Source organism: Silurus meridionalis, chromosome 11 (assembly GCF_014805685.1).
Source record: "Silurus meridionalis isolate SWU-2019-XX chromosome 11, ASM1480568v1, whole genome shotgun sequence".
Classification (NCBI taxonomy): Eukaryota; Metazoa; Chordata; class Actinopteri; order Siluriformes; family Siluridae; genus Silurus; species Silurus meridionalis.
The window spans coordinates 13841843-13868303 of NC_060894.1; the positions used below are offsets into that span (position 1 = coordinate 13841843).

General features: G+C 39.0%; 1 protein-coding gene across 3 annotated transcripts in view; it reads right to left on the minus strand.

The window, feature by feature from the left end:
• The window catches only part of rxfp2a (relaxin family peptide receptor 2a), a 99226-nt gene that overhangs the window by 37199 nt on the left and 35566 nt on the right, over positions 1–26461 (minus strand). For 2 of the 3 annotated variants that reach the window (XM_046861428.1, XM_046861427.1), the window contains exons 3-7: positions 21600–21743; positions 20111–20185; positions 19741–19846; positions 19099–19170; positions 10372–10443 (exon numbers count right to left, since the gene is read on the minus strand). In XM_046861428.1, coding sequence (XP_046717384.1) covers positions 10372–10443; positions 19099–19170; positions 19741–19846; positions 20111–20185; positions 21600–21743 — 469 coding nt within the window. The remainder of the gene's footprint in view (positions 1–10371; positions 10444–19098; positions 19171–19740; positions 19847–20110; positions 20186–21599; positions 21744–26461) is intronic. The other variant, XM_046861430.1, reaches the window with a different exon arrangement.

Consider the following 26461-nt stretch of genomic DNA (forward strand, 5'->3'; position numbering starts at 1 on the left):
TTAGCTTCTTCCATTTTCTAATGATTGCTCCAACAGTGGACCTTTTTTCACCAAGCTGATTGGCAATTTCCCCGTAGCCCTTTCCAGCCTTGTGGAGGTGTACAATTTTGTCTCTAGTGTCTTTGGACACCTCTTTGGTCTTGGCCATGTTAGTAGTTGGATTCTTACTGATTGTATGGGGTGGACAGGTGTCTTTATGCAGCTAACAACCTCAAACAGGTGCATCTAATTTAGGATAATAAATGTAGTGGAGGTGGACATTTTAAAGGCAGACTAACAGGTCTTTGAGGGTCAGAATTCTATCTGATAGACAGGTGTTCAAATACTTATTTGCAGCTGTATCATACAAATAAATAGTTTAAAAATCATATATTGTGATTTCTAAATTTTTTTTTTTGCAGCTTATCATACAAATAAATAGTTTAAAAATCATATATTGTGATTTCTGGATTTTTTTTTTTTAGATTATGTCTCTCACAGTGGACATGAACCTACGATGACAATTTCAGACCCCTCCATGATTTCTAAGTGGGAGAACTTGCAAAATAGAAGGGTGTTCAAATACTTATTTTCCTCACTGTATATTTATATTTATATATATATCTCTCAAAAAAAGCTGTTGTGGGACAAAGCTGCATTGTCCTTTGTGGGCCCTGGTACTCCCCACCAAGCCTCTGTGGTCTACCTCAACTCTGGTGGGCAAGGCTTACATGGCAACGGCCGTGTTGCATGCTTATTAGGTCGACCTGCTGTGAGAGCTTGATGAGGGAGTGTCTATGGACAGTGACGGGGTCCGAGAGCTGCTACAGACCTGGCTTTCGGCCGGTCTATGTCCACCTTGGCCTCCACAAAAGACACCTTTGGCTCACCCTGTCAGACTGTGTGGAATTCTGCACTCTTGGCTACTTTACAAGCTGGCACGACAGATCCTCCTGTGGCCCCAAGGGAAGCTGCTCTTGCTTAGAGCACTATACAACCCAGGGTGGTTGAATCAAGGAGCAGATGTCCTTTTGAAGCAAGGGCCAAGGTCCGGGGAATGGAGGCTTTTTTTACAGAGCACAAGTTGACCTGTTTGCGACTCAAGAGACATCGCACCATTACCTCTGGTTCTCCCCACCATGGTACAGGCGTGGCCGAGACTCCGCCTGTATGCTTTTCCCCTCTGTATCGCTGCTCCTAGGAGTTCTGGTGAGCGTTCGCTGGGATTTAAGTCTGTCTTCTCCTTGTAGCTCAGGCTGTGGCTGTAGCCCCTGAGGGGGCATATCTCTTAACCACTGGTCTTCGCAGAGTTCGTAAAGACTATTTTCCAGTCTGGAGCTCCCTAAATAATGTGGTCGTATGCCGCAAAGGGGCACCTGTTTACTACATGGTCACCAGTTAGAACAAGTTAACTGCCCAGTTGACCCAGTGATGGAATTTCTTCAAATACAGTTCGCCAAATGCTTGTCTCCTTCCACCCTAAAGGTTTACGTGTCCACTATTGCGGCTTATTATGCTCTGCTTGCCGAGAAGTTGCTAGAGAAAAAACAGTTAGTGACACGTTTCCTCCACAGTGACCCAGAGTGGCCTGTGTGGGTCCTAGACATTGTCCTGGAGGCCTTGTCTAAGCCTTCTTTCCAGCCCCTGCCCGAGGTGCCCTCAAGATTTTAACAGTCAAGACTGTTTTTCTACTGGCCATCTTGTCACTAAAGAGAGTTGGGGATCTTCACACACTTTCTGTAAACCCCAACTGTCTGGAGTTCACCCCAAGCATGGCAGGTGCCTTCCGCTACCCCAGATCGGGGTATGTCCCCAAGGTGCCCTCGGCTGTCCAACCTTCAGTCGTGCTCCAGGCATTCTATCTTCTTATTTTTCAGGCCCCTGACCACAAAAAGCTTAACTGGGTGTGCCACAGAGCTGCCATGTGGATAAAGTCGGACCAGCTGACCTTCATCATGTCCTACAGCCTTGACATTAGTGCCACTTCTGGCCTCTCAGTCCTTCGACCTTCGACTTAGCTGTGCCCACCTACACTAGGCAGAGATTGGTCAGTCTGGCAGTACTGAACACTCATTTTCAAATCGTTGTTAATGCAGCTCGAGTTCCTGAAATATGTATGTAACCCTGGTTCCCTGAGGGAACAAGACGCTGTGTCTCCAGGCCACACTCACTGCATCACAAATTTCTTCACTTTCTAAGCTAACACCATCTCCACGGCATGTGCTTTTATATGGCGATTTTCCTTTGGACCGTTTACACGTGTGGTTCAGAGCATGGACACGGGTAAGCGTTCCCCAAAGTGTTATTGACAGGAATCCGGGCTTACATATATAACCTAGAGACGTTTTTCCACAAATGCTTTCAAGTCACTAAAATAACACTATCAAAATTACTGTAATCAGATGAAATTTAAATATTAAAAGCAAAATGTCCAATTATTTTTTAAAAACATTCTTTGGTCTTTTTAATATTGTTTTATACTGCAGCCATTGACTGATATTATCTTTAGTCTGCAATCCTAAATGGTTCAGTGTTTAAAACAAAAAGACTAAATGTTCAACATTTGTAGAGTTTGTGCCAGCTCAAGTTTGTAACTAAAATATTAGAGAGAATTTTACTGTTTACTCAAATATTTGTTGTCATATAATATAAATAAATGATAGTTGTTAAATGCAAAATGAAGACAGTTGCACTAGTGCTTTTACACTATTGGGCCCCACTGTGTATTTACTTGAATTTATCAAAAATCAAATGCAGAAAAATAAATAGTATCTTTCACTTCAGTGAATTTACTAATAACTGATATATACAATAGGAATATTTAATGCTCATTTCACCATGATCTCAATTAATGAAGCTTTGCAAAATGTGTGGATAGTTTGGGCTACAAAAATAGTATTTTATAATGCTTGTAATCAAATGTGATGACTTTAAAATTATAACCTAATATGTTGTTCAGACTATGAACTTTAAAAATCTATATAAAATGTAGTTTTTAAGGAGCAGAGACAAACTGTGTTAGGGAAAGTAATTAATTAAAGCTATGAAAAACATTTATATATACAGTGGAACCCGGTTATGTCGATGTCCTAGGGGGGTGCCAAAAAGCATCGAGGTAACCGTTGATCGAGATAAACGAAAATCAAAATGGCGGCAACATATTAACGTGCTTGAAATTTGAAGGGTTTTTGAAGGGTTTTTTTACACAACAGCGTTGCCGCGATTTGTTTGATGAAGGCATGCTATAAAAATACATACAGTGCATGTTTATCTGTCAGGAATCCACCTGCCACGCCCCCTTCGGCCCTCTTCAGCGTGTCAGGTGCTTTCTCGGCCGCTTTCTCTGAAGCTCCGCTTCAATCGCGCACATATGGTGCTCGTTTATCATCATCACCAGCTCCTATTTAAACTTCCACACTCTCACTGTCTGTTATTGTTGGTATATGTTGGTTCACGGCGGTCGTTGTTATCGCGCATGCGTATCCCGGTACGTGCCTTCCCACCGGCACTCTCTCAACGGCTGCGCTTTTCTTCCCAAAGCGCATCGCGGATCCCCCCACATCGCGGTGTTCATTCTATGATTTTGGATGGTCATCACATGTTCCGTGCCGCCAAGCGCGGCTTTCGCCTCCCGTTCATCGCATAACATTTAACAACAAAAGGCATATGTGCACTAACTAACAGCAGAGATTCACCAGTATACAATACAACACCTGTAGCAGCTGTAAGCCTTGATTTTTCCGCCACTTCATGAGTTCTTCTGCGGCTGCACCGAGATAACCGACGTTAAATGGCAAATTTTTCCCCCCTTGTGCTCGAGATATTAGGGTTTGGCGACATAACCGATAAAAAATGCTTAGAAAAAGCGAGAATTTGGCTGTTCCACTTCAAAAACGTCGACTTAATAGGGTTGTCGAGATAACCAAGGGCGAGATAACCGGGTTCCACTGTATTTGATCTGTAAACAATTTTTTTTTATCCATTATTACACATTATCTCAGTTGATTATATGCAATATTCTTTCTCTCCCTTTTTTTCAAACTGAGTTTTGTTAATCTACTTTTATTGTTCAAATATGCCTGGTCATGTGGAAGGCATTTAGGCATTTGTTCAATTAAGCTGTGATGGAGTTAGAAAATAAACATTATCAAAGCCAAAACTGTTTGGGACTAGAACATTTATGACTGGCAAATACAAAGCCCTGTTGTAACTGACTTCTTTTTTAAGTTCTCAGCCATCCAGTGGAAATCTTTTGATAGACATGTATGAGCCTCTGACAAGCAGTTATAAAAGCTATTGTTTGGATGCATAAAAGAGATAAGAGTAACTTTTTTAAAGATAAACAGTAAAGGATGTACAATAAACTTAAAGCCTGAGGCTATTCTGTCACATTCAAGTGACACTGAAAGGGAAATTATTTAAAGTTAAAGGTTTTAAATGCCTTCTATGCACACCAGATCTGATGTGAGTGGTGAACAAACATGATTGGTGTCTAAACAAAGATGTGACAAAATGTAAAACATGCATATTTCCACCTTCCGATTGCTGTGACACAGATGTGATTCCACCACTTCCACAGTATCCTGTCAGTTCAAGTTGTACAACTTTCGGTTATCTATCGTGTTAAGTTGTCAGGGAACCACCTGCCACGCCCCCTTGGTGGCTCTCTATGCCTCCGCTCTCCCTAGAGCTCCAGGTTTAACCACGCACACCTGGGGCTCATCATCAATCATGCCTTCACTCTTTCTGGAGCTCCAGGCCTAATCATGCACACCTGAAGCTCCTCATCACTCCACCCCGCTCCTATATAAACCACTCTCTCACATTCACCCAGCGTTCGTTATTAATTGTGTTAGGTGTTACGTACTGCTGCATGGGTTCTCTGTTGCATGCAGTACTCAATGCAATCCGTTCCATTCAGAATCTTCTATCCGGTACTGGCTGCGCTTCTCCTCCCCGTGCATCTCGGATCCGCTACACTTCTCCCCAAGCGCACTTCGGACTCTCGCAACCTAAGGACTGCAGTGTGTGTGTGCGTGCGTGTGTGTGTGTGTCTCTCTTCCTCAATCCTGTCATTAAACCTGAGCGAGCGAGCTGTATTCCTCCTGTTTCACCACTCGCACCCTGACATTAGTGTGTTTTGACAGAATTAATCGTAGGCCAGATAAATCTCTATAAACACTTTACATATAAAGGTAAACCACCAGTCAAAATCTTAGATATACTACATTAAATTTTTTTTAAATTGACACCCCATTTGCACTAAGCATCTTTTGAACTCTTAAAAATTGGTATCAGGACACTCCTTCTCCGTTCCTCAGGCATCCTCTCACCTTCCAACATTTTTTTGGGAAAATCTAGCTAAAAACTCCACTTCCATCTCTCATAAACACCAGCATGCTTCTACTGGTATTTATTCTGGTCCAACCAACACTTCATTCTCTTAATTGCTCCTCTCACTTCCTCCTTACTAATCTTTTCCACTTCCTGCTTAACCATCTCCACATCACCCACCTTCTCTCTCTCATTTTCCTAATTTATCAGCTGCTTAAAATACTCCCTCCACCTTCTCAACACACTCTCCTCACTAGTCAACACATTTCCATCTCCATCCTTTATTACTCTAACTTGCAGCATATCCTTCCTAGCTCGGTCCCTCTGCCTGACCAATATAAATTTTTCTCCTTGATTAGTGTCCAACGTCTCATACAACTCCTCATATGCCTTTTTCTTAGCTTTTGCCACATCCCTCTTCACCTGCTGCCACATCTTGTACTCCTGCCTACTTTTCTCATCACTCTGCCGATCCAAATTCTGTTTTGCTAACCTCTTTCTCCTTATGCTTTTCTGCACCTCCTCTTTCCACCACCACATCTCTTTGTCTTTCTATTTCCAGATGTCACACCAAGTACCTTCCTAGCTGTCTCCCTTATCACTTCCGCAGTAGTTGCCCAATCATCCAGCACCTCTTCACCACCACTGAGCCCCTGTCTGACCTCTTCACTGAACCTTACACTACAGTCTTCCTCCTTAGGTTTCCACCATATTATTCTCTTTTTAGTCCTCACGCTCCTCCTCTACTTCTTCACCTCCAAAGCCGTCCTACAGACCACCATCCGATGCTGTCTAGCTACACTGTCCCCTGCCAACACCTTACAGTCTCCAATCTCCATCAAGTTGCATCTCATAGTCCATGACTGTCACTGTTTTATTAGCTGCTTTACTCCTCCAATATGATTTCACTGCATTAAAAGTGTGTTTAAGAGTGTTACTAGGCTGAAAAAAACTGTACTTTTCAGTAGTCATGATCCGGTCATTTTAGACAATATCACCACTTGCAAAAATGCTGCTCCAAACCAGGACAGACCCTCCACCATGTTTTACTGAGGGCTGCAATCGCTTATTCTCTCATCACTCTTTAACATTTCTTCTCACATATTTTTGACAATTAAACCTAACAATTTTAAATTTGGATTCATCATTCCATAATACACTTTTCCACTGATCTTCATTACAATTTTTGAGATTTAGCATATTTTAGCCTTTTCACCCTTGTTTCACACTTTTCACCCTTGCTCCTTGTTCCCCTTGCTTCTTGGCTGCTACACCTCAAGTAAGAGCATTCATGATCAAGCTTCTTTGGAATGTAGAAGAGTCAAATTGGAATCTTGATGAAGCTTCATCATAATGTTGAGTCAGGTCCTAAAGAGACTCCTTCTATTTTTTTTTCTTTTTTATATTGAATACAAGCTTTTTGCACAGTACTGTATTTTGGAGGTGTATTATTATTATTATTATTATTATTGTTATTATTGTTATTATTATTATTATTATTATTATTATTATTATTATTATTATTATTATTGTATATTTAATTATTTGTAAACTATCACACCTTACAGGTCTGGTGATGTGTACTTATGCAATTTTTAAGCCTATAGGTAAAGTACCAGATGTACTAGAAAAATCACAGTGCCACACAGTGCACTTACATGCAATTCCAACATCTTCAATGTAAAACAAATTTCTCCAACTGGCCTGTAACTGCAGTTCATACTACCCTGCATGACCGGCTGCTGTGTGGACAGTCCCAACAGCAAGTGAAAAACTAGCGTCTGATCTCTCATGTGGAAGCTCTACGATTGAAAGTCAATTGACACCTGTACAACCTGTGCAGTACATGGGCATGAAATACAACTTGTGGAAAATGCAAGCCTTTTTTGGAACGAGAGCTGTCTGAATAGTAGTCAGAAAATCACTGCTACATTGATCAAATAAATGTAAACTTTAAAATTTGGAAAATGCAAATGTTGTATTGGTGATAATGGCACTGATGACTATAGCAAATTCATTTTTTTTCTCCATGTTCTCTGCTTCAAGATATTTTTGAATGTATGTGATATATGAGGTATGATTTTATACTTTGCACAGCATTAAAATGGCATCAAACAATTCTCAACCTCAGAAATCTGATGCACTAAAAACAGCAGCACTATCAGAAGGTTGTATGATTCTTGTAATAAGTTATTAAAAATCAGGACATCGCTTAAGTCTAATTAAGAATATCGGTTGTAAATGATTCATCCTTACAAAAGAGCAGTATTAACACTATGACTGAGAGCAATATGACATTGTCACAAGGTATTCATACTATTTATTGGTGCCGTTCATCGTATAAAAAGGAGCACCATCAGGACATGCTATGAAGCCTTATAAATAATAGAGCCTCTACTAAATGCAATGAAAAAATCTGCTGTTTGTACTAAAGTGTATTACATAAAATTGTATGTATGTATGTATATGTTACATTTGCAATTGCAACACACTGTGCTCCTTCAGTGTGACCTACATTTCTGCAATTGAAATTGTGCTACACATTGAGCATGTGGAAACCAATGGAGCACTGCTCTATCCTTTTTATTTTGCAGACTAAAGCATCAGACAGTGTACTGGGGGCCGTGCAGTAGTACATTATCACAAGTAGAACCCACTTACTTCTAGTAGTTCCTAGAATAGCAAAGTCCACTAAAGGTGGTAGAGCATTCTCACATTTAGCTCCTAAACTTTGGAATAGTTTTCCTGACAGTGATCGGGTCTCAGACACACATTATCCCAGTTTAAGTGCAGATTAAAAACGTATCTTATTAGCAAGGCCTACACATAACACACATCACATATTATAACCTTCTGTTCCAGTACATTTGATCACATGCACATTATCAACTTGTGCTGTTAATATGATGTACAGCAGCTACACTGATGTACAGCAGCTACACATGCTTCTCTCTCTCTGGTTTCGCCAGCCCCAGTCACGTCCCATCTCATGAAGATTGTGGACCTTTAAAGAGGTAGATGCCGGCCCCGCAAACATCCCGAACACTGGACCTCTTTGAGTGTTAAAGGTTCTGGCATGGAGAAGCTGGTGTTGGATCCATAATGATTGCAAATTTTGAGCTATATATATATATATATATATATATATATATATATATATATATATATATATATATATATATATATATATATGAGCAACTGAGTTCCTCAGTTGCTCCTGGTTCCATAACCTCAAATGACTATAAAACTGTAGATAGGACATTACTTATAATCTTACATTCCAGTACTTATGTTATCTGTCACTCTCCAGTGTTCTGTATTGTTTAAAGACTATAATTACACTCTTTATATCACCCAAATGAGGATAGGGTCCCCTTTTGAGTCTGGTTCATCTCAAGGTTTCTTCCTCATAACATCTAAGGGAGTTTTTCCTTGCCACAGTCACTATGGCTTGCTCATCAGGGATAAACACACATCGTTCACCTTAACTGTTAAATTCTGTAAAGCTGCTTTGAGACAATGTCTGTGGAAAGCGCTATAGAAATAAACTTGACTTGACTTGCTAAGACAGGTCTTCACCGTGTGTTTGAACCACACGCTGCTCTAGTGGCTCCACCACATAAAAGATGCCAACATGCATATCACTCGTGGTGGTATACAGACAGGGAGAGTAAATAGCTATGGCCGGTTTCCTCTTGTGTCGCAGAGTGGAGAGCTGCAGGCCGGATGGCTCACCCACCTGATTTGGGCTGTGGTGGTAGCAGCTGTTTGTTAATGGAGGGTGGAGTCAGAGGAAGTAAAGGATAAGGATCATGCACCTGTGCACGAGTTGTTTTAATGAGTGTGTGATATTTTGCAGTGACTGGCATGAGGATGCAGAAGCAGAGCTGGGGGAGAAAGAGCAAGACCACTCTGTATGCGCATACACTTGTGTCTGTGTGTGTGTATGCATTAAAAATCCCACTGACAAGTAAAATTTGTGTGACAATAGGACTGTGTCAAAATAAAACTGTATTCTTTTTGTGTTTTCTGTTTACAAAACTTCTGGCTCCCACACTTTCTTCCCTGAGCCAGTTTGCTCACCACAGTCAATACCTCAGCCATACACCAGTCATATATCACAGCCACAAACATTTACCTTATTAATGTTTGATATACTGAAAAGTTTGATGAATTATTTAAGATTACATCAAATTGCAGAAGTGTTTATCAACTGATAACAGATGGCCTGGTAGAGCAGTTTTAATTAAGTTCATGATTCTGCATTTGAAACACCTGCATCTGCTTGTGAAGAACAGGAAAATCAGCATGACACTGTTATATTATACTGTCAGAGCATGGTGTTGGACTAAATGCTTCTCCTTGCTTTAGCTCATACTATAAATATCATATCATACATCATAAAATGCGCCTATTTCCCCCCAGCTGTCATTCCTTTGCACAATTCTCACACAACTATCTAAGTAACACTTAGATACTCCTGGGGTCTGAATACCTTTGTAATCCAATTTAGTATTATTTTCCATCTCTACATATGGCCCTTTGAGAGAAACAACAACACTTTAAGCACAGATTGTTCACTGCTCCTAACACAAATATGTCCTTCTTACAATTACATTTATGACATATGCCCTTACCTACAGCAACTTTTAAAAATTATCTTAATTTTACACCTGAGCAGTTAAAAGGGCCTTACTGCACAGCCCTAGTGGTGCTAGGATTTAACAATTTTCTGAACAGAAGTCCATCTCTAGACAGAAAAGGCCCAAATGGTGACCCACTTCTCCTCAAAACTTCGAGAAGCATGCTAAGCAATCTATTTTATAGGCTTTCTGAAACTTGGCAAGGAAGACTTGACATAGAGTTGATGTGATGCATAGAGAGAATAAATTGCAGTGTGTTATTTTTGCATTCCTTAGTTAACTGTATAAGAAATATCCTTACTGATCAAGCACTCTCTGACACTCTCTTAAGCTATTTAAAATAAGATTGACTGTCAAAAAAATATCCATCCAAGTTTCCTCAAAAGAAAGGAAGCCTGTATAAAAAAGGACTCACAGTTTTCTCAGTCTGAATAAGCCACTGAATGCACGACTAGACACTGTGTGAATGCTGTTGTTCTGAAGAAACCTGTAGAAGAGAGAAAAATATACCAAGTAAGCCTAATCACATTTGGCAATGTGAAGGTACTCACATAAAAATGATATCTAATTGCAAGTCACATTTTATTAGTATATTTTGGAAATCAACTAATAATCAACTGCAAGGAAAAAATTGCATTTTCATATAATAATTCAACAGATTTATTATATATACATTAAAATTTAAATTATTATCATTATTATACTTTAAACAAATAAATATTATTGGGAGCTGTGTGAAGTATTTCTTGTTCTCATCTGTTTGCTGTTTGCATTATGCCTAGAGACATTGGACTACGTCTCCCATCACATCCAATTTTTATGTCACATGTAACTAAGTAGCATAATCAGCACATATATTTAAGTTTCACCTTGCACCTTAGTGTTCTATGTTTGTAGTTGGTTCATGTTTTTGCTAAGGTTAAAGTTATTTTCTTTTTTTTGTGTTTTATGTTTGCACTCGAAATTAATCTGTTACATAAGATTCCTTCTTTGGTATGAAAACTGCAATCACAGTCCAGTTGACTATTATATATATTTTATCTTTCATTTATTTAATGCTAACTATATGCAAACATCTAAAAAACATAATATAATTATTATTTTTGTATTAAAGTTTTTTACATAAAGGAAATATTACTTGAATCACTCATTTAACTAAAAAAGGAGGATATATAGTGTTGGTGTGTGTTTGGTAAAAATAATTGTCCAGTGAGAACCTGTAGGCAGATAAAAATAAGTTTGAGCGAGAGGGCAGGACTGGTATAAAAAAAAAAAAAAAAGATAGGAAAAATAATCGGGTGGTCAAAACAGTTAATTAAAAATGACTAGCTTGGGGTATAAAAAACATGGTAAATGCATGGTAAATTTTATTGCATGCTTCATGCAATAAAAGTAGTAACTCTGTACTCCTGGAATCTTTAATGGTTATACACTAAAGAAAAATATGCTTTGTTCTGAATATATAAAACTCATTTGGTAAAATTCAATTTAGTTTTTTAAGTGCAGTATATTTGTAATAATTTGTAATCTGGATTCTAAAGATGTTTTTTCTGCCAACTTTTACAATGAGCTTTAAAAAAGTATTGGACAGCCAGAAAAAGGGAGAACAGAACAGAATATTATATTAAAAAAAAGGTTCACCACATTAAACATGGTTTGCCACATGTGGTAAGCCTCAAGAACAGAAAGAACAGGTAACAGTTTACTAAACAGTTCTGGAACAAAAAGTGTAATAGACAGACCAGAACCTGTAACCAGGTAACAAAATTGAGGCAAAAGAAAAAAGCAACTTCTTAATGGCATTACATGATCCACAGAATTATCTCCAATCAAATGCAAAAGCTTAATTTCCTAAAAGGATACTGACTTGGAGCTATTCAACTTTTCAGGACCAAAAAAAAATTAATCTTAAACGTAATTAGACAAGGCAGTTATTTAAGTATATAATGCTTATTGTCTTAATTAAATAGGAGGCATTTTGTATTATATACTGAAAGTAATAAATTATGTAGGTAATTGCAATATGCTTTACAAAATTCACAACATTTCTGTACAGTCCAAGATACTGCAAGAGTTAATTTGACCCATGTTTAATAAATAGGTGAATGTTTAACTAAAGATAAACTTTTATGTATGACTTAACAAGTCTATTTACAGGAAAAGTATAGGGATTTGAGGCAGTATTTGTCAGTAACAAAATTTTCCTCAAATAATAACTGTGTATCACACCAAACTCATGCAACTACAAAAGGAAAGATCACATTTTTTATATTTTCTAGGGATCCCAAATGATCAGTGCAGTATAAATTCTCCAATCCACTAGAGGTTTAAGGGACTAAGCTGGGAACTTGCTAAGACCTTGACCTTTAATCTAATGCTTTATGGGTGATTTAGGGGCTATATAAAGTAATACGTGTGAAACTTCAAAACACACACAAAGAAACAAGAATATTACACAGCTTTTACCCTAATACACATGTTGGAAAGCAAAAATACCGAAGGTAATCAAAGTGCATGCTGCCAACCCCTTTGGATTATGGCTATAAAAAGAGATATTCACATTTCACATACTGTTTATGGCCAAATGTTTGTTAACGCTCACATGATTTTGAACATATATTTGAACATATATTTGAATTTTCAGCTCTACATATGCTTACATACTTTGTGCTACCTCCTTTGCCAAGATCAGCTCTGAGGCTTTGCCTATAATGCCTGATGAAGTTGTAAAATACTTGGCAAGAGATGCATACAAAAGTTTCCCAGTTTAAATTTCTTTTTATTTAAAATTTCAAGATTCATGCTGCTGGGCTCTCTTTACCCCACAGGTTTTCTATAGGGTTCAAGTTGGGGGACAGGAATGGCCATGGAGGAACCTTGGTTTTGCTGTCAGTAAACTTTTTGTGTTGATTATGATTTATTTTTGTAATCACTGTCCTGCTACCCACTATCCATTTTGAGCTTTTTGACAGATGCAGTCATGTTTGATTTAATACCTGTTGATATTTGATATCAACAAAGTCCTTGGCAGAAAAACAACTCCAAACATTAAAGATCCACCACCATATTTTACACAATTTTAACAAGTAAAAAAATGCTACTTTGTAGCAGTGTAAAATGGATTGACCTTTTATAAAAAAACACCCTGTACACCTGCAAATGTATGCAGTTATCCAATCAACTAATCCTGCATCAGTGCAAATCAGATACAATGTACAAAATCAGATATAGACACAGGTCAAGAGCCTTAGTTAGTATAATAAAACTAAATTAATAAAGAGTGTGATGTATGTGACATTAATTGTGGTACAGTAGGATTTTGGTTATAGAAAGTACATTAGAGTATTTCATAAACTACAGTCGCCTTTCAGAAACTCGAGCTGCTTTGGAACGCTTTGGGAACGCGACTGCGTTGCCCATGCTCTGAATAATGAGTCTAATCAGTCGAAATTGAAGGCAGGCTGTCACTGGCGGGGTGACGTCACGACCAGGAAGTACGCCCATGGAGAGAAGCTGGCTCTTGAAGCGCTCTGTGTAAATTTAATGTTTGTCTGTCAAAAATAAATAAATAAATAAATAAATATATATATATATATATATATATATATATATATATATATATATATATATATATATATATATATATATATATATATATAATAAAAGCATAGAAGAAAACCGAGCAGACTTTTCGGCCAAGTGCTTCTTCATTATAGGAAGGGATACACACAGCCTGTGTTTGGCTTCTTTGGAAACAGAGCATGCGGTTTCGGCTCAATGCCAGCGATGTGCTCACATGCCTATGCAGCTGCTCCACTCCTGGCGCGCTCTTTCCTGGGGTTCGCTCATGGATCTTGCAGAAGGTTTGGAGACGGGCTTGTCCCTTTCTCTTTCCTCCTCTGCTTGGTCCAACTCACGTTCGGCTTCAGAGGCATGCCTCTCGGCGACGTCCTCCCCCCTTCACGAGAGCACACAGCTCCGCCTCTCTTCCTACGAGGAGGGGGAACCCAATAGCAAGGAGCTGCTGGAGGTTGTGACACGTGTAGTTCAGAAGCTGGATATAGCTTGGCCGGCCGGTGAGCATTAAGCCCCTCCATTGGGCAAGTTTGATGAACGTTTTTTGCTCCCAGCATCAGTGTGGGAGCATCTGCGCTCACGCCCCGTGTACAGGCTGGTGTGAAAGATCCTCCTTTTAAACAAAGCAGCAGACGCTCTCTCGAGACTGGGGTCCAAGGCCGGGAAGTGGCGCCTCCACCCTCAGGTGGTGCAACAGATTTGGGAGAAGTTTGGCAAAGCCCAAGTAGACCTGTTTGCTTCTTTAGAGACGTCACAACCATGGCTGAGGCTGCACTTTTACGCCTTTCCCCCGTCGTGCTAATTCCAGGAGTTCTGGAGAGAATTCACCGGGATGGAGTCAGTCTCCTCATAGTAGCCCCATGGTGGCCAGGCCGTCCATGGTTGACAGACTTGGTGGCCCTCCTCGAACAGCCTCCATGGGAGATTCCTCTGAGGATCTCCTCTTTTAATCAGGGGGCCCAATAGTTAACCCTGCCCCGAGTTGTGGAAGCTGTGGCTGTGACCCCTGAATGGTCACAACTCCGAGGTTCTGGTCTCTCCCCCGAGGTGGTAGAGCGCTGAACCGAGACACTGCGTCTCGATGCCACACCTCCGGCGTCCCTTCAGCGCTTCCTTCTCGATTACAGAAGCCGAAGCCAGCTTTTCTCAATGGGCATTTTATACTTTCTGGTCCTGACGTCACCCCGCTGGTGACAGCCTGCCTTAAATTTTGACTGATAAACAAACACCAAAAAGTTTTAAAGTTTGGTCTTTTAAACATTAGATCACTTGCACCCAAAGCACTGATTATAAATGAGATGATCACGGATAATAATCTCGATGCACTCTGTCTCACTGAGACCTGGATTAAACCAGGTGATTATATGGGTCTAAACGAGTCGACACCGTCAGGATATGTTTATAAGCATGAGCCCCGTCAGACTGGTCGTGGGGGGGGTGTAGGAACCATTTATACTGCTTCTCTTAATGTTAGTCAGATGTTAGGATTCAGCTTTAAATCATTTGAAGTGCTCGTTCTTAAAGTTGTACTTTCGGACATACATAGTAAACTCGCTCTGGTCACCGTGTACAGACCCCCAGGACCCTACGCTGATTTTCTTCAAGAGTTTGCTTGTTTTCTATCAGATCTCTTGATCAATTTTGATAAAGTGCTGCTTGTAGGAGATTTTAATATTCATGTAGATGATGTAAACGATGCTCTAGGATTATCATTTGTTGACTTATTAAACTCTTTTGGGGTTAAACAAAACGTCACCAGACCAACTCATCGCTTTAACCACACACTAGACTTAATAATATCCCACGGAGCAGACGTCACTGATATAGATATTTTACCTCAGAGTGATGACATCACAGACCATTACCTCATACTGTACACACTACCGGGAGAGCAGATTAGACGTGTTTCGCCACGTTATCGACCTGGTAAGACTATTGTTCCAACCACTAAGGACAGATTCGTAAATAACCTGCCTGATTTATCTCAATTTCTCACTAAACCCATAACTACTATTAATCTTGATGAGATAACTAAGAACATAGACCTTATCCTCACTAGCACATTAGACACCGTTGCCCCTATCCGGTTAAAAAAGGTTAGAGACCAAGCACCTGCATCTTGGTATAATAGTCATACACATGCCCTCAAGAGAACAGCACGTAATCTGGAGAGAAAATGGAGGAAAACTAAATTGGAGGTATTTAGAATCACAGATAAAGACAGTATGCTCAGCTACAGACGGGCGCTAAAAGCTGCTAGAGCTGAACACCTGAGCAAACTTATAGAAAACAACAAAACAATCCCAGGTTCCTTTTCAGTACAGTAGCTAAACTAACTACAAATCAGGGCTCTGAAAATTGTGTTCCATCACAGTTTAGTAGTGAGGACTTTATGATTTTCTTCACTGAAAAATAGATAACATTAGAAAAACAATTGTGGCAGTTCAACCTCTTACAGCATCTCCTGAGACAGTGTTACCTTCAACTCCACAACTCCACTGTTTTACATGTATAGGACAGGAAGAGCTGTATAATGTTATTGCCAAAGCTAAATCGACAACATGTCAGTTAGATCCAATTCCTACTAAATTACTGAAGGAAGTGTTATATACAACTGGTGAGCCTCTTCTAAATATTATTAACTCCTCACTATCTTTAGGTCACGTCCTAAATCCCTCAAGTTAGCAGTTATTAAGCCCCTCATTAAAAACCTAATCTGGATCCAAACACGTTATCAAATTACAGACCAATTTCAAATCTCCCATTTATGTCTAAGATTTTAGAAAAGATTGTCGCTGCACAGTTATGTTCCTACCTGCAAGAGAACAATATCTTTGAAGAATTTCAGTCAGGTTTTAGGCCCCATCATAGCACAGAAACTGCTCTAGTTAAAATAACTAATGACCTGTTTTTAGCTTCAGACCAAGGCTTCATCTCGCTGTTGGTTTTACTAGATCTTAGTGCTGCATTCGACACTATAGACCATGATCTCCTCCTAGATCGCTTACAAAATTACATCGGCATTCAGGGACAGGCATTAAGCTGGTTTAAATCCTACCTGTCCGATCGTTACCATTTCGTAGATTTGAATGGAGAGCTATCCAGGCTAATGCAAGTAAATTATGGCGTGCAAGGTTCAGTTCTAGGACCCCTGCTCTTCACAATATACATGCTTCCGTTAGGAAATATTATTAGAAGGCATGGAATTAGCTTCCATTGTTATGCTGATGATACTCAGCTATATATTTCATCTAAACCAGGCGATACAGCTCAATTAACCCGGATGACTGAGTGTGTTAAGGAACTAAGAGATTGGATGACCCATAACTTTCTACTTTTAAATTCTGATAAGACTGAGATTTTGCTCATCGGCCCAAAAACTGGTATACAGACGCTCCAGCATCTCAACCTGCATTTAGACGGATGTTCTGTAACCACTAGTTCAACGGTAAAAGACCTGGGTGTTATTTTAGACAGCGACTTGTCTTTCAAAAATCACATCAATCAGGTTACAAAACAGCCTTCTTTCACCTTAGAAATATTTCTAAGCTAAGAAATATGTTGTCTATATCCGATGCAGAGAAGCTCGTCCATGCGTTTATGACCTCCAGAATAGACTACTGTAATGCGTTACTAGGTGGATGTCCTGCTTCATTAATAAACAAGCTTCAGTTAGTCCAGAATGCAGCAGCCAGAGTTCTTACAAGGTCAAAAAAATATGATCACATAACCCCGATCTTATCGTCCCTACATTGGCTTCCTGTTAAGTTTCGAATAGACTACAAACTATTACTTCTCACTTATAAAGCACTAAATGGTTTGGCTCCGTGTATCTATCCAGTCTTTTAACACGCTACAATCCGCCACGCTCCTGAGATCTCAAAACTCTGGGCTTCTAGTAGTTCCTAGAATAGCAAAGTCCACTAAAGGTGGTAGAGCATTTTCACATTTAGCTCCTAAACTCTGGAATAGTCTTCCTGACGGTGTTCGGGGCTCAGACACACTCACCCAATTTAAGTGTAGATTAAAACGTATCTTTTAGCAAAGCCTACACATAACACACATCACATCATAACCTTGTGCTCCAGAACATCTGATCACATGCACATTATCAACTTGTGCTGTTAATATCATGAACAGCAGCTACGCTAATTCCTCTCCACTGCTTCTCTTTCTCTCCCCATCCCGAGGCATCCTGAGGTTGCTCCAGCTCCAGTCACCTCCCACCTCGTGATGATTACGGACCTTTAAAGAAGTAGATGCCGAACTCACAAACATCCTGAACCATCTAGAGACGTACCAGTGCCATTTGGATCCCGCTACATGTGTGGAGTTTTGACATTGGACCTCCTGGAGTGTTTAAAGGCTCTGGCATGGAGAAGCTGATGCTGGATCTGTGGTGATCACAAATGCTGAGCTTATAAAACTCGGAGCTACTAACCATATAGACTGTTTAAGACTGCAGAAAGAACATTACTTATAATCTTATACTCCAGTAATCATGTTAGTTCTCACTCTCCAGTGTTCTGTATTGTTGAAAGATTTATGATCAAACTCTTGATGTCACCCAGATGAGGATGGGTTCCCCTTTTGAGTCTGGTTCCTCTCAAGGTTTCTTCCTCATAACATCTAAGGGAGTTTTTCCTTGCCACAGTCGCCATGGCTTGCTCATCAGGGACAAATGCACACCATTCACCATCACTGTTGATTTGTGTAAAGCTGCTTTGAGACAATGTCTGTTGTGAAAAGCGCTATACAAATAAACTTGACTTGACTTGACTTGACTTGATTAGACTCATTATTCAGATCATGGACAACGATGTCATGTTCCCAAAGCGTTCCGACACAGCGTCTCGTTCCCTTAGAGAACTTGGGTTACATACGTAACCTAGAGACAATCTTCTGGGATTTTCACACACAACAGACTCTATAAACACTCTGGAGTTGAGTAACATTGAGTTAACCACATTTCTGTGGATGGAAATGCCTGACTAGATCAGACTGGTCTGATCTGTAAGAAGGTCTACGGTCCTCCAACAGCATACAATCACGTTTTAAAAGAATGGTGAGCAGAAAATCATCATAGCATGCATAAAACATAAAAAATTTAAGGTATAAAACATTTGGTTTCACTTCTCTGAGCCAAGAACAGGAATCAAATGCTATCACCCAAATTTAACAGTTGAAGATTAGCAAAATAAAAACCTTTCCCAATCTCAATAGTTTACAGCTTCAGATTTTGGTCTCACATCTACAAGGTATCTCAGGCTACAGTCCCTCCATTATCAAAAGTTTTTTTCCTTCATGATTCTGTGTAAATTCTAGAGATTGCTGTGTTTGAAAACACCAGATCATCTGCAATGTATGAAATACTCAAACCACGAATATATATTTTTTTTCACTGGAGCCTACCAAGCACTTCTTAATAAGGGTGTCTAACAAATAAATGCTGTAAATGTAGATTCTCCAGAGACAACACATCATTCATCTTTGACTATATTGGCCAATATGGTTTGGCTACAAGCACTTTTATTCAGTTCTAAGATGAATGCTTGTGGACACTTACAATCTCTGCAGATCAATATATTTAGAGAAGACATCATCAGGAAGCTCTCTGAGGTCATTGCTTTTCAGGGACCTGTGCAGTGATGCAGAATCACGATGGAATAAAACATTATCATCTCTCAAAAAAGACTGAATAATAAGATCACGGTTAAAACAATATCTAACAATATCTATTCAGCATAATGATTTGTACAGTTATATACAGAAAATACAGTTGCTGTAATCGTTAAGACTATGATGACCAATAAATATCCTTTTGACATACTTAATTGATTAAACTTTTTTTAGACAGTTCTAGAGAAGAAACTCTTAAGGTGTTTTCTTAATTTTTTCTTTCTTGTCTCACCTTAGGGAGTTCTTTAAAGGAGCTACATTTCTATAAAGATGACACTCTGACACCGTCTGTTAAAAGTGCTATTAAAATAAACCTGCACTGAACTATATCAGGACATAATTTCCAAATAGATAACACTGCTTCTGGATTATAGCACCTACCATACGTGTCAATGTAAGCCATTAATATTCTCATCCAAGCTCCACGGCAAATCAAACAAAAAATAAATAAATACGATCCTGTGGGACTCTAATTTTTTGCCACACAAAAGAAGTATTAAATGGCAATCTCTTTGAGAAGTGCACTTACAGCCAAGTCACATTAGAGGATAGATGAGGCACGACACGCAAGTTCACCCCCACACATTCCACTTCTGTCTTGGTGCAATCGCAGCTAACTGGATACTGCTGAAGAGCTAAAAAACAAATTATCAAACACATTATTACAGGTTCAGGTTGGATGGTGAAACTGTAGTAACAGGAGTGAAAAGGCAGATCGTCTGCTATTTTAGCCCTAATAGGATTAAAAAAAGTATTGTGTGTTGTAATTTTCTGGGTGAAGTCATGTAAGACATGAACACAGCATGTGACTAATACTTTTATCAGTGAAAGTGTTTTTCAACCACGTTAACCTTTTTGTTTTTTAATAAAAAGATACAGTGAGAAAGGCATAAACATACAGCAGGCATCAGTGAGATCTTGTGGTTTCTTTGTAATTGTGCGGTCAAAGATATCAGCCCATCCACTGTTATCACCTGAGGGCAAATAAAACACAGACATTTCACATGAGCAAACAGGCATTTTGGTACATATTTCAAGCAGAAAATTGTACAAGTTGAACAAATAAATGAGTCATTACTGTCTCTTGGATATCTCTTCTTGTTACTAGGAGTTGCTGTGTTATTAATACCACAGACCACAACATGAATTTCGTTACAACCCAGTGAAAGCTGATGAAAGTAATACTTGTTTGTCTGTCTGTATGGCAGGAGTGTTCCGGGAACAGGGTTGTTGATAACAGCTCAAGAATATATTGTTTAATAATTCCTCTCACTTTCTTCATCAGTCACTTGATTAAGAACCTCTATGCAATTGCTCATTCATGCAATTATCTAATCAGCTACACAACAGAAAATCATACAGGTCAGTGTTTGCATGAAGCATTTTTAATCTCATTAACTACTCAGTTGTATGTCAGATTTTAAGCACGATAGACAGTCAGATCAATCACCTTTATCCTACAATAAGTAACAGCTTTTATGCAAAAATGTCTTTTTGAGAGTAGGCAGAGGAGATTAGACAGACTGGTTTGAGCTGAAATGACATCTACAGTAACTTATTATTATCTTTAAAGAATGGTGAGGATTAAAGCATCTCAGAAAGTACAACACGTAAAACCTTGAGGCGGATGGTCTCAAACAGTAGATGAACACATCTAAATCTACAGTGTTTTAAATAAACTGGACTGTTAAAGATGGCAAAATATTGCCTGGACTAATTACTCTGGATTTCTGCTATGATGATACTCAATTTACCTTGTCTAGACATGTCAGTTTGGTGAATAAAGTTAGGGTTAATGTGTTGGTGACCGCACGCATCAATTTAGGCAGACAATTTACAGGTCTTACAATGTCTATTAAAAGTCTGTCACAAAGCATATAGTAAAACTGGTTCTATGAACATAACAATAAGGTTAGTATATGGCCTCCCCAGTCACCAGATTTTAATCACCTTGGAATGTAGTAGATTGGAAAATGTGCAAATAGGAACTGAAAACTGAATATTATGTTATGCAATCATGTCAAAATAGACCAGACCCCCAAAGCTACAGTATGTTCCCAACACCTTTTGGGATCTATACCAAGAACAAAGACTGTTTGTTAAAGCTAAATAATGTCCTTAGTATTAGAATGGTGTTCCTAATAAAGTAGAAATAAACCAGTCAATTAATTTACTAAATTATTATGCTTCAAATGCACTGTGTTTACATAAGTAAATTAATGACAGGAAGCGATGAAACTTTGAAAAAAACAGATCAAATAGAAATTTAATAACATTGTAGTGATATCCCTCAGCAGTTGCAGTTGTTTAAGAATATATGATGAAAAAAATATTAAGACAAATAAACGGATAATTTTCTAAATATTTATTACTCTAATATGTACATACCACAATGTTCCTCATCTGCTCCATTTTTGCAGTCCCTGTGACCATTGCATTGAAGTACCTGTGGCAGGCACACACTCATATTTCCACAGGGGAACTGTCCTAGTGGGCAGCCTTCCACCACCACCCTGCTGGCAAGCACTGAGACTGTGTTAAGAAAAAGAAAGAACAATAAAATATAAACAAATCATGAAAAAAAAACGATAAAATTGATCTATGACAGACTTGAACACAGAGAACAAAGAGAGTTTACACCTAGTGGAAAGCCGGTCCATACCAGGGCAGTCCATAAACACCTAGTCACCTATTCAGACCTATTCACAAATTTATTCTCATCTGCAGGCTATTTAATGTAGACACACCATCTACCTGCTTGTGCTTAAAAAGTGGGAGGAAATGTCAGAACAAGGGAGAAACGCATGGGAATGTCCAGACAAATAGCAAACAATGCTCATGTTTCAACTGGGGACCCTGAGCCTGTTATGCAACAACACTACACAATATGCTTACAGAATCTCAGATCACAAATTATATTGTGCTAATGGCAAAGGCAAATAATTTTCTTATCCACTTGAAACATATCCAGTTAGTTGGCAAGGCTTTTAACAAAATAGAAGGCTCAGTTGCTATTGTCAGACTGGACTTGACTGATAATAACAGCTATTCACCCTAATTTTCCCCAAATCCTGCTTTGTTTCATGAAGCTTGTTCTACATCTCGATCAGAAATTATACTGGCCTATTTTATAAAATAAACAACATAAAGGGGAAATAAAGCTTGTGAATCTTATACAGTGTTCTCAACTTTTTTTGGCACCATTAGTAAATATGAGCAGAGATGGCTATGAAAAATATTCTATATTATATATTAAACATACACCAATCAGGCATAACTTTTAGGTCACTAATCAGGCACAACATTATAAACACCTGCCTAATATTGTGTTTTTCCACTTTTGCTGCCAAAAGAGTCCTGACCTGCCTAGCATTAACAACATTAACATTCCACCGCTATTTCAGTAACTCATCTGTTGGATCAGACCACACAGGCCAGACTTCACTTCCCAAGTGCATCAATGAGCTTTGGCCACCAATGACCCTGTGGCCGGTTCACAACTGCTCCTTCCTTCGACCACTGCAGACCAGGAACAGCCCACAAGAGCTGCAGTTTTGGAGATGCTCTGACCCAGTTATCTAGCCATCACAATAAAGCCCTTGTCAAACTCACTCAAATTCTTACGCTTGCCCAATTTTGCTACTTCTAACACATCAACTTTGAGGACAACATTTTCATTCGGTGCCTAATATATCCCACCCATTAACAGGTGCCATGATGAAGAGATAATCAGTGTAATTTACTTCACCGATCATAATGTTATAATGTCAGAATGTTATGCCTGTTTGGTGTATGTGTACCACTAATATTATTGCCACCTCTATAAATTTCTATCAGTAAAACACGTTTAAAGTATTTTCTTATTAATATTTTGATGATAATTCAATAGTTTTAATAAATTTTCAATGAACAGAAAATTGTTAATCCAAGACATCTGTTTCACGGGTATACAAATATAGTAGGTAACACATTAGCAAAATTAGTCATTCATCTTAATGGATAAGACCAAGGAATATAGCAAAAGCATTGAAAATGGCAATTTCTATCATCAGGGCAATTATTAAAAAGTTCCTGTTCAACCAGAAACTAATGTCCGCTTTCGAGTAATGAACCTGGAAGAGAACATGTTTTTATACTGTTTCCATGCACTGTAAAGAAGATGGTTCAAGTGGTCAAAAAGTGTCCAGGGACCACAGCTAGATAATTGCAGAAGTTAGTTGCATCTTGATGTCAGAAATTCTCCAAGACTGCAATCCAATGTCACCTACATCAACAGAGTTTTTGAAGAGTTATAAGAAGAAAGCCTCTACTCTTATCTATAAACAAACTAAATCATCTACAGTTTACCAGTCTCTACTGGAGCTTCAAAATAGAGAAGGGTCTATGGTCAGATGAATCCAAACTAGAGCATTTTGGTATTACACAGCAAAGGTGGGTTTGGCACACATATAGAGTTAGCTATATGGAAGTACCTCATGTCCATGTTTAAATACTGTACACTCTTTAATGTTCTGAGATTGTCTTTTTGCTTGCCTCTGTCAGAAAGCTTAAAATGGGCCATGGTTGGATCTTTCAGCAGGACAATGACCGAAAACATACAATATCTCAGTATACTATACATTTAAACACAAGAATGATTTACTGATAATGTTTGTCATAATAAAAAAATTGTTTGGTGAAATCAAATCATAAGAAAACAGAACTCACAATTACAGTATGTTTAATAGTGAAAGTTATTGTGTTTCCACATGTGAAGAGAACTCAAGTGCTTGGGACTTAACAGCTATATGGAGATTATTCAGAAGAAAAAAAAGCTTTAACGGAAAAAAAAGATTGTGTGGTCTGATGAGTGCATCAAGAAAAGAAGTGTATAAAATGGTGTGCCACAGGTATTATTAGCCAACAGGGTACTGGTCGAAATTGGGCTACTGTTGGCGAAAGGAAGAGATGGAGAGGGGGAAGACGTCTACAGAGACAGCAGGGAAAGGCAAAGGTGACAGAGGAAAGAGTGGAGGTTAGTGTTGGTACTTTAAATGTTGGTACTATGACTGGTAAAAGGAGGTAGCTGATATGATGGGAAAGCTGAGAAAGGTAGATATGTTGTGTGTTCAGGAGACCAAGTGGAAAGAGAGTAAGGCCAGGAACATTTAAGGTGTTCTACCATGGTGTGGACAAAGAGACATGAAGGTGGAATGAGGAAGTGCAGGAAAGCATAATGAAAAGAGGTTGGCAAAACAAAATTGGGTTCGACAGAGAAATATAAAAAGTAGGCAGGAGTACAAGGAGATGCGGCATCAGGTGACGAGGAATGTAGCAAAAGCCAAGGACAAAAAGCTGTATGAGATGTTGGACACTTAGGAAAATAAAAGGATTTGTACCGTTTGGCTAGGCAGAGGGGCCAAGCTGGAAAGGAAGGGCTACAAGTTAGAACAATAAAGGATGCAGATGGAAATGTTTTGACTAGAAAGGAGGAAGTATTTTGAGCCACTGATGAATGTGGAAAATGAAAGAGAGAGAGAGAGAGAGAGAGAGAGAGAGAGAGAGAGAGAGAGAGAGAGAGAGAGGTTGGATGGTGTGGAGATCATAACCCTAACCCTAACCCTAACCCTAACCCTAGATGACATACTGGTAGAAGCATGGAGATGTTTAGGAATGATGGCACTGGGGTTTTTAACAAGATTGTTCAACAGGATTTTGGAAGGTGAGGGGATGCCTGAGGAATTGAAAAGGGGTGTGCTGGTACCAATTCTTAAGAATGAAATTGAAAATGAAATGAAATGAAATTGCCGAACGGGTTAAGATGAACCAATTAAACTCTTTATATTAAAACGAGCACGCTCCCACTGAATCGCCCCGCACGACAAATATGGATGAGGTTCCTCTGACGTTTGACCAGCCTCTCACCCACAAATCATTCGTCATGGTGAAAACAACCGGGCATGAAAAAACGCACTTCACCTGTGTTCTGAGCGGCACAGCATCGGGAGAAAAGCTTCCACAGATGTTTAATTCAGTGGGTGCGGCTTATATTTAGGTGCGCTTAATAGTCCGGAAATTAAGGTAATTACGTTTTATTTATTATCTTACTCTGAACAATGTTTTATTTTGGAATATTACCGGATTCTCCTGTTGTTTTTTGTGGAACAAAATGCCATCCAGAAAATGTTTTTATGCTGGTCGTATCATTTTATTTTGTTGTATTTATTCCTAAAAAATTTTTTAGGCCGGTCCGTGAAAATATTGTCTAACATTAAACCGGTCCATGGCGCAAAAAAGGTTGGGGACCACTGAGCTACACCATAAACTTATGGGAAAAAGTAGTGGAAGCCAGGTTGAAAGAAGAGGTTTCTGTGAGCAACAGTATGGTTTCATCCCGAGGAAGCTTAGAGGATGTTGACGGAGAAATATAGAGAAGGTCAAAAGGAGTTGCATTGTGTGTTTGTGGATTTAAAGAGAGCGTACAGCAGGGTGCCAAAAGAGAAGTTGTGGTATTGTATAAGGAAGTCAGGTGTGTCAGAGAAGTATGTGAGGGTGGTGCAGGACATGTATGAGGACAGTGTGACAGCAGTGAAGTGTGCAGTAGGAACAAAAGACTGATACAAGATGGAGGTTAAACTGCATTAAGGATCAGCTCTGGGCCCTTTCCTGTTTGCAGTGGTAATGGACAGGTTAACGGATGAGGATAGACAGGAGTCTCCATTGACTATAATGTTTGTGTATTGTGATTTGTGGTGGGAGTAGGGAGCAGGTTGTGATGAGCCTGGAGAAATGGAGGTATGCTCTGGAAAGAGGGGGAATTAAAGTCAGTAAGAGTAAGACAGAGTACATGTGTGTAAATGAGAGGGATGGCATTGGAGTGGTGCAGTTGCAGGGAGAAGAGGTGGTAAGGAGTCATGAATAGGGCAAACTTCTAAAATTGTATGCAATTTACAGATTCTTTGTCTGCATGTCTAGCCAATTTTCTATGAACTGAATACAAGTAGCTGCAAACACTGAATAGTTTGGAGAATAAAAAAAAGCTCCTCTAAATCTTGTTTGTATACAACAGTGTCAAAAGAGAACATAAATCCGCCTACATTGGTTTACCTTTTGGTTTACAAGACAATCTGAATTTAAATCTAAACATCACAGAAACGTATAATTGACTTGTGTTCCCCACTCTATGTTTGTATCTCTGATGATTATGTAATGAACAAATCTGCATTAACAAAGCATTTAACAAAGCAGATTGGGTCCTCAGGAGTAAAATA